General features: G+C 48.1%; 1 protein-coding gene across 2 annotated transcripts in view; it reads right to left on the bottom strand.

Annotated features, from left to right (window-relative positions):
• abcc9 (ATP-binding cassette, sub-family C (CFTR/MRP), member 9) overlaps positions 1–9,736 on the bottom strand; it is a 64,910-nt gene that overhangs the window by 34,714 nt on the left and 20,460 nt on the right. For both annotated transcript variants that reach the window (XR_014593663.1, XM_083934895.1), the window contains exons 17-18: positions 4,875–4,947; positions 3,785–3,890 (exon numbers count right to left, since the gene is read on the bottom strand). Coding sequence is in view for 1 of the 2 variants with exons in the window: in XM_083934895.1 (XP_083791021.1) it covers positions 3,785–3,890; positions 4,875–4,947 (179 nt within the window). In the remaining variant the exon portion in view is untranslated. The remainder of the gene's footprint in view (positions 1–3,784; positions 3,891–4,874; positions 4,948–9,736) is intronic.

The following is a 9,736-nucleotide window of genomic DNA, read 5'->3' as shown; positions in this document are numbered from 1 at the left end:
TAAAAACATGAACAAGGACAAAACACAACAACAACAACAACACCAGCAACATCGATAAATAAATGAACAAGGACGACAACACAAGAGCAACAACAACAACAACAACAACGACAACACAACAGCAACAACAACACAACAGCAACACAGGTACAACCGGAGCAGTGTGCTGGGAGTCTCGTCTAAGTGGTGATATTTAAATTAAATGTGTTTAAAATTGGTTTTAACTTGTTTTTATGTTGTTGTTTGGTTTCCCTTTAATCTGGAATTATGATTTTTCTCACATATATGAGAAATATTATATATTAAAACAACCTGCTGCACAGAAACACATGTAGACGACGCTAAAATGACATTAACTGAGTGTGAAATGTGTCATTGTGTGAAGTTATTGGCCGTTAAGACGCAATTTTTTACACTTTAAAGAGTAAAAACACCGAAGTGAGGCTCATAAAATCAATATACAGACTTAAAACACACAGTGTGTGATGTTGGTTTAATGACTCCCAGCGTTAAAAGCTCAAACACCGGGATCAGAGGGCACCAAACCAAATGATATCTGAATGGACAGAAGATAAAACACTCTAAAGGCTGATGCAGTCGTTCCTGAACACACACACACACACACACACACACACACACACACACACGTTAACGTAATAATAAAAAGACACATTGAGCTGTTGTTCCTGTACAAACGGTGCTGTAAAAATAAAGTTTATCACACTTAGGGCTGCACCGCACGTCTGTCTTTTACATGTGAAGCGTCTGTCGTCAGATGTTTTTTGGATAAACTGATTTATTGTATTAAACGAGTTTGTGTTTTTTTATTAAATCAACTTCAATTAACGATGAATGATGACTATAACGTGTTACTTTGGTCAACATGAACACATGTAGGCAGCAGGAGAATCCGATAAGAGCATGAAATAATGGCCTCTCGTGTTTTTATGCTTTTATGTTTGAGTCCCTCGTGTTTTGAGCCTCCGTATTTTAACACTTTACTGTTTTAGGCGACAGTTTTTAGTCTCCAGTGTTTCCTCAGGGGGCCTAAAGGACTGGGAGTTGTCTCTGGTCAGGTCGCGGGGGGTGCTGTCTCCGGCCCGGGCGACTAGAGGGCTCTGCACCTTGGTGCGGAGGCTCCTGTCTGCCCGGGTTGGGGGGGGGTCTCTGTGGTGGTGCTCCCTGTGACCTTGGACGGTGATCTCTCCCGGTGTGGTTGCCCCCCCCCCCCAAAGGTAGCTTCCTCTAGCCTCCTCTGTACCTCAGGTCTCGCTGCCCGGCCATGTCTCTGTAGTGAAAGCTAGTGTTTGTGTAGGTGTGAGTGTGTGTTTGTGTGAATGTGTGAATGAACGTATACATGTGTGTGTGTGTGTGTGTGTCTCTGTGCATGACCGTGGGTTCTTTTAACTTTCTTCTCCTGATTTTATGTGATGTTTCTCTTTTTCTGTACATCTCTGTAATTTGGCACTTTGCGACACTTTTCTGTATGAAAAGCGCCGTATAAATAAAGGTTGATTTGATTTTGCTATAATATTCTCAGGCTTAAAGCGACAGACACGTTGCTCTGGAGTTATTGGGAGTGTTTGCATCACTGGAATCTATTTCTACAAATAATATAACACTTATAATATTTGTGTTACAAAGTGCAGCACTGATTTGGAAATTAAATGTCAACGCTACGGATAAAACTCTGAAGTTGTGAATGATTCGGTACGGGTCAGTGCAGAACTCTTTTACTCATTTTAAGAGTTGCATGCTTGTCGTCTTCCCGACAGACCTGACGAAGTATTAACTCATGAGTACAAACGGGCCTGGAGGGGGGGACAAGGACCCTAAAGCACGGGGCACGGGACGGAGGCACAGTGGGAGGGCGCCCTAAGCCAAAGTGTATCTTTGCCCTAGAACTTAAGACCAACGATGCAGCAACGTGCTGCGAAAAACACATCAAAATGAAAACAACAAACAGAAACGGACGCGGCGCATAATGTGTGTGTTCATGAACAACCCAGCCTCGAATAAGGAACAACTTTAAAGTGCAGTTTCTTCTGAAAAGACGGAGAAAATGGGGTTAAATGAGATGGCGGCGGGAGGAGGGGGAGGTAAAGGAGGCGGGGTTAAAGGGGTCACTTTAACAGGAAACAGGAAGTGTACCTCCTGATGTCTTCGTCAGACTCCTCTGTCCCTGACCAACTGTCAAAGTGACGTCAATGTGTGTTAGAACGACATCTACTGAGTGTGTATTTGTGTTTATGACAGACGACACACACACACACACACACACACACGCAGAGGGACAGCGGAGAGACACACTGACACACTGCTGAAAGAGACAGGAAACACGGAAAGATGGGAGGAAGAAGGACACACGCAAAATATAAAAATGGAAGACTTGTGTTCGTGCCAAACTCTCCGATGACGAAGACATGATGTCGTAGCGCCGACTGTTAATCGAGTTAACCTTTCCCACCCAGAAGAGACGAGCTGTGGAAGCGATGCGGTCATTGTCTGTCTGTGGTAATCGGGTTTTGTAGCTTCTTCGACAATGTCTCATATTTTACAGGAGGGTGTGTGTGTGTGTGTGTGTGTGTGTGTGTGTGTGTGTGTGTGTGAGGTAATTAAGCCCCGGGTTAAAGGATTAAGTACATTCAGTAGGCCTTCTACAGAACGAGGCGCGATATCTACGTCGACACCTGCAGACCGTATCTGAGTAAACGTGTAAACGCAGCGGGTACGAGCGGCCGAAATGGGTTTTCTCAGATCGGTTCGCAGCCGAGTGTGAAACGGCCGGGATGAGGATCCAGCACCTCTAAATCTGAGGCCGTGGCTCTCAGCAGGAAACCGGTGGAATGAGTCGGAGAATCGGAGCAGCGGGGGCGGAGCTGCAGTCGCTCTACCGCACCGTTGTGACCAAAAGAGAGCTGAGGAAGACAAAGCTCTGGATCTACCGCTCAGTCCTGATTCCTACCCTCACCTGTGGTCATGAAAGCTGGGTCAGGCCCCAAAGAACCAGGTCGAGGGTACAAGCGTGTGAAATGTGTTTCCTCAGGAGGGGGTCTGGAGTCTCCCTTAGAGAGAGGGGGAGAAGTTCAGCATCCGTGAGGAACTCGGAGTAGAGCCGCTGCTCCTTTGCGTTGAAAGGAGCCAGTTGAGGTGGTTCAGGATCATCTGGTAAGGATGAACCCTGGGCGCCTCCCTAGGGAGGTGTTCCAGGCACGTCCAGCTGGGAGGAGGCCTCGGGGAAGACCCAGGACCAGGTGGAGAGATTAGATCTCCACACTGGCCTGGGAACGCCTCAGGATCCCCCAGTTAGAGCTGGTTAATGTGGCCCGGGAAAGGGAAGTTTGGGGTCCCCTGCTAAAGCTGCTCCCCCCGCGACCCGACCCCGGATAAGCTCAAAAGTAACACGTAAAAAGTCATTTGGATGTTTGTTGAATGTGTCAATGAAGAAAGAAGAAGAAGGGACCAGAGAGAAAGTACCTGATGTTCCCCTCGTGGGCCGTCTCGTTATCAGGCAGCCTGATATGGTGAAGAGGTGAAGAGAAAGAGAACACACACACACACACACACACACACACACACATGCACACACACACACAAACAGACACACACACACACACACACACACACACACACAGAGACGTCTGGAAATTCAAAATGACCCTAAGAAACAGACTTTGGCCCGTTGGAAGATTTTCACATGTTGCTTAAACACTGTTTTAACTTCTTGCATATGACGTGAGATACTGTGTTGTTGTTGTTGTTGTTGTTGTTGTTGTTTTCTTACTTGCTCCAGTAAACTCTCCCGTCGATGGTCTGCATCTCGCCCAGCATGGCCAGCAGCAGGGAGGATTTCCCACAACCCACCTGGCCCACGATCATGGTCAGCTGACCTGAACACACACAAAAGGTGCATGAACGCTTGTATTTGCTGTAATTCACACAAGGTTGAGTCAGCTGGCGACAGACAAACACTCATACGACACATACACACACACACATGCACACGCACACACACACACACACGCACGCACGCACACGCACGCACACACACACTCAACCTTGAAATTCTACCCATCCAATGACTCCACTCGTTCCTTATCCCCTATATTGAACCACACTTAGCACGACTGGGACAGGAGGCATGCCACGTCCCGGTGGAGGGGGGGTATGCAAGTGTGTGTGAGTGTGTGACTGTGTGTGTGATACACTGCAGGGCCTCCTGAGACATCACTGCAGCGTTACACACCTACAGCAGTTAATAGTGGGTTCACCGGTGGTTTTAGTGTCTGCTGGGACGGTCGGTCATACCTGTGGGGATGCAGATGGGACAGGAAGCATGCTACGTTCCTGGAGGGGGGTTATGCAAGTGTGTGTGAGTGTGTGTGTGATACACTGCACGGCCTCCTGAGACCTGGCTGCAGCGTCACACACCTACAGTCGTACCTGTGGGGATGCAGATGGGACAGGAAGCATGCTACGTCCCGGTGGAGGGGGGTATGCAAGTGTGTGTGAGTGTGTGAGTGTGTGTGTGATACACTGCACGGCCTCCTGAGACATCGCTGCAGCGTCACACACCTACAGTCGTACCTGTGGGGATGCAGATGGGACAGGAAGCATGCTACGTCCCGGTGGAGGGGGGTATGCAAGTGTGTGTGAGTGTGTGAGTGTGTGTGTGATACACTGCAGGGTCTCCTGAGACATCGCTGCAGCGTCACACACTTACGGTCGTACCTGTGGGGATGCAGATGGGACAGGACGCATGCTACGTTCCTGGAGGGGGGTTATGCAAGTGTGTGTGAGTGTGTGAGTGTGTGTGTGATACACTGCACGGCCTCCTGAGACATCGCTGCAGCGTCACACACCTACAGTCGTACCTGTGGGGATGCAGATGTTGATGTCGGACAGCGTGGACAGGTTGTTTCCCCAGGTGAAGAAGCCGTTCGTCACCTGAACAGAAAACATTTATTATTAAAGTTTATTAAATTCTGTTGTTTTAAGGTTTTTTTTTTGCCTTTGCTGTGCGTTAAAAAAGTGCTCCATGAATAAAGTTTGGATTTGAATAGTGTTGTTGGGGGTTAACTGAGTCTCTGCGGTGCACGTGCAACACGAGACTGCACGCTGTTTTCTTGTTATGAGACGGAGTTAAAGTGGCCGACCCGTCCAAACTCCTGACCCAGAGTTTAAGAAACCCTCAGGTTTGAGTTCAATGGTGTGAAGCTGCTTTCATGAACTTCACTGTTACACAACAAAGGACACACACACACACACACTGCGCTCGTGGTACGTGGGACTGATGACAGACATCGTTCTGTGACGCATTTCTCAAGTTCTGGAGAGTTCATTTAAATGTACGCGGAGAAAGAACAACACGGTTATTACAGCGAGGGGAACAGGTGCTGTACGCAGTGTTTGTTTTGGTTTCGTCAGGCGGTCTGAGGACTCGAACCGTAGTCCTGATCCTTCTGTATTCATGAGAGGGTGACTGGTAGAACAAAATATTCATTCATTCATTCATTTTCAGCCTCTTGTCCCTGTCGGGGTCGCGGGGGGCTGGAGCCGATCCCAGCTGACATCGGGCGTGAGGTGGGGTCCACCCTGGACAGGACGCCAGTTTATCACAGGACACATAGAGACGAACAGAGACAGACAACCATTCACACCTACGGGTGATTTAGAGTCATCAATGAACCCAACACCTGCACGTCTTTGGACTGTGGGAGGAAACCGGAGAACCCGGAGAGAACCCACGCAGACACGGGGAGAACATGCTAACTCCACACAGAAGGGCCCCAGCCGGGATTCAAACCAGCAACCCTCTCGCTGTGAGGCCACAGTGCTAACCACCACAAGTGTTGTTTTGTCCTATTTTTTGGTGAGTTTCTTCACTAGAAGTGTTGTTTTGTGCTATTTTTGGTGAGTTTCTTCACTCGATGGTTGCAAAGTAACACCAAATGTAACTGTGTCTTTGTTTAACCCAGGAAAAGAGATCCGTGTCCTACAGCATGTAACAGGCCTTCATATCTAATCCCTGTTCAGTGATCTATCACCCTGCTTCCTGCCAGGACTCTGTTTACATTCCTCCCATCTGCTGCATTTATTTGTTTATTTTATGTTTATTTTATCAGACAATCCCCTCCAGCCTTTCCTCCACTTTCTCCCCATGACAAAGATCCCATAAGGCATTTTGGGGTTTTAGACATCGGGGCTCAAAGGAACAAAATCAGTGTCTCGTCGGATATTTCTTATTCAAATGTATAACTTCCCGGGGACGCCGCAGCATCGTCGTCCAATCAGCTGATAAACAAACGTGTCGGAAGACAGGGCCTCGTGCTCGTACACGTGCGCACGCTCGTGCATGTGCAAACGTGCTTTACAAAAGCCCACCTCTCCCAAACGGGCCGTAGACGACAAGCGTGCCGCTCCTAGACGATGAAACGATGCATCTCGAAACGGTTAAAAATCGTTACAAGTGTGTGATATTGGGCTGTATAAATAAAACCTTTATGTTTCTCATTTTTGGTGTGAAAGGAAGTGAGCCGGCTGTGCCCTCAAACCCATCCAACATCTTTGGGATGAACTGGGACGCCGGTGGAAAACCAGAAGAGTGGCGGCTGATATATATAATTAAACTTGTAATCTGGAACGCCGGCGTGAGTTTAGATGCGTTTTTCGGTAAGATGTAACGGCAGGCGAGCCTCTGGGACTTCATCTCCCAGAGTTCCTTTGGTAACCGAACAGTGTCGACTGTGTGACGGCAGTAGATCGGTGGCGTGATACCTTCAAATGCTCCGCACCGACAGGAGATCAAACTGTGCGGCTCATTAGATTTTAGCGCGGGAAAGACTCAAACACAGAGTCACAAACACTCATATTTCTTGGTAAAGTAGCAAACAAGTGCTTTCATTAGTGGGTCATATGATCAATCACCGTTGTCTTAACTCACTCTTTGTTCAATAACACCAAATTAACTAGATGAAAATCTTACGGACGACAACTTTGAAGCTCATGACATGCCCAGCTATCACATATGAGTGTAATGTTTGGGTGTTTTTATACTTTTGCACTAATGTAACAAATAAGAAAAGAGATTTCCTCAGGAGGGGGGCTGGAGTCTCCCTTAGAGAGAGGGGGAGAAGTTCAGCATCCGTGAGGAACTCGGAGTAGAGCCGCTGCTCCTTTGCGTTGAAAGGAGCCAGTTGAGGTGGTTCAGGATCATCTGGTAAGGATGAACCCTGGGCGCCTCCCTAGGGAGGTGTTCCAGGCACGTCCAGCTGGGAGGAGGCCTCGGGGAAGACCCAGGACCAGGTGGAGAGATTAGATCTCCACACTGGCCTGGGAACGCCTCAGGATCCCCCGGTTAGAGCTGGTTAATGTGGCCCGGGAAAGGGAAGTTTGGGGTCCCCTGCTAAAGCTGCTGCGCCCGCGACCTGACCCCGGATAAGAGGCTGAAGATGAGATGAGATGAGATGATATGAGATGAGACCTATCCATGACAACAAACAACAAACTCTCTCTCTCTCAGAGTAACCAGGTTGGTAAATAGCAGGTCAGTTGCAGCTGGTACTTAGCATTTTAGCAGCATGTCAGGCCGTGTTGATATTCTTTAAATGCAGTATTCTCTTTATTCTTAATAGTAATTTTGAATTATCTGCGTTTTTAGCCACACTAGCAGCGGGTTCTTGGGACCAACCAGTAGTTGGTCCCCTACTTTGGTCCAAACTGAAACACGTCAACAACTACTCCATGGATATCCATAAAAATTTAAAGAGGATGGTTGTGTCTAGAGGGTAACTCTCTCTCTCTCTCCCTCTCTCTCTCCCTCTCTCATTAGCGGACCACCGTCTTGGTCGGTAGCATCACTCCGCAGGGATGAGACAGGAAGAGCAGCCTTCACGGAGGGGCTGAGAAAATGTCGGGATGCGTTCACAGGACCCTTTAAGGGGCAACGGGTTCTTGTGTGAATCCTACACTTCCTGAGAAGACACACAAACACACACACACACACACAAACACACACACACACACACACATGCACGTCACATGTATGATTCCCCGCACACACACTAATGACCCATGGATGTACAAACAGTCAGGATATGAAACAGCTGTTGACAGAGTTAAATAAATGATGGTATCAGGGAGCAGCTCCTACGTGTCTGAGTCTGTGTGAGCGCCAACGACCTCCTCATCATATCGATGGAAACACAAATGATCTGTATGAGAGCTGCTTCAATCAATTAATCCTTTAGTTGTCAACTTTTAAATTAACCACCAAGGATTTTGGTTATTGACTAATTCCTTTGATTCGCCATTTTTTAGCTTCTTAAATGTGAATATTTGCTGGTTTCTTTCCTCTGTGACACTGAATTGAGGATCTTTGAGTTGTGGGCAAAACAAGACATTGATTCACACTCTTCAGCGTTTCCCGCACACACTGTCACGACACAGAGCTGGATTTAAACGGGCAGAATATCTCTTCAAGCTCATGAGGCCTTGAGGTTTTTTCCACCTTTTAAACGATCATTTTAAAAACATTACAAGCTGCACTGATGTCGTCTTTCTGTGTGAAATGAAGCACCCACTTTGGGCCGTTTCTTCCTCTCCACCACGGCTCCTTCTCGTGCTCCTCGGCCTGTGTACCGATACGATTTAGGGCGCACTCCCACTGTCCCCCGTTCTCCGTGCCCGGGGCTTTAGGGTCCTTGTCCCCCCCTCCAGGCCCGTTTGTACTCACACTACCTGGGCCTCGGAGAATGCTTCTTGCTGCCTATACGTCATCACGCCGTAACACGTCACACGCATTGATGACGTCATGGCGATGCGTGGCTTTGTTTCCAGATCTTTCCGTAGACCTCTGAGTTTTTGTGCGTCTTGTCGACTGTTTTTGAATCTTTTCATCGACCAAATCTGCAGTAAACACTCCACCTCCGCATCACACCAACGTGAACCTTTCACCGCCATTGTTTGAAATGTCCGCGCATGGTCCCTCCTTCTTTTTTCTATGTCCCAACAGGCGCACAGGAAATGACCTCAGAACCGCCGTAGGCCTCGTGCTCGTACACGTGCGCACACTCGTGCTCGTAGATGTACAAACGCACTTTACTAAAGCCCACCTCTCCCAAACGGGCCGTGGACGGCAAGCGTGCTGCAGCTAGGCGCGGTACGGTTGCACTCACACTGGTCAAACGAACTAGACTTTACCCGTAAAACCTGTTTGGGCACGGTACGGAAGGACAGTGTGAGTGCGACCTTAGTTGTATCAAAAGGCGATGATCTTGACCAGGTGTTTTTATTATATAGCCCGCTCTCTCGGTGTGCACAGATGGTCACGTGTGCAAAACCACGGCTCACACTCTGGGCTCCATAGTTTTGCTTTGGACATAATAAAAGCATCGTCTTCTTACGTAGCAACTCCCTGCGTGTGGGAACGCAAAATCTGGATGAAATCAATTTAAAGCAACATGCTCTTTACATTCTCATGTTTGTGTTTAGCTTTGTTAACTGTCCCCCTTCTCTTTAATGTCCACTTCTATCGAACTGGCCTCCCTTCCTCTGTATACCAAACTTGTCTATCCCCAAAGGTCTCCGTAAATTATATCACTGACGGGCCGTAAAAGTGCCAGGCAGCACTGTGGAAATCTGAGTTCGCTGCTTCTGAATGTGCTGCCTCCAACCACCCAGAACAAAAAAAGCCTCTTGGACGTTCATCAGTGTGACGTCACGGCGAAGTTTGAAC

Source organism: Echiichthys vipera (genome assembly GCF_963691815.1).
Source record: "Echiichthys vipera genome assembly, chromosome: 20".
Classification (NCBI taxonomy): domain Eukaryota; kingdom Metazoa; phylum Chordata; class Actinopteri; order Perciformes; family Trachinidae; genus Echiichthys; species Echiichthys vipera.
The sequence above is the reverse complement of the archived record's forward strand: the minus strand, read 5'-3'. Positions and strand labels throughout refer to the sequence as shown.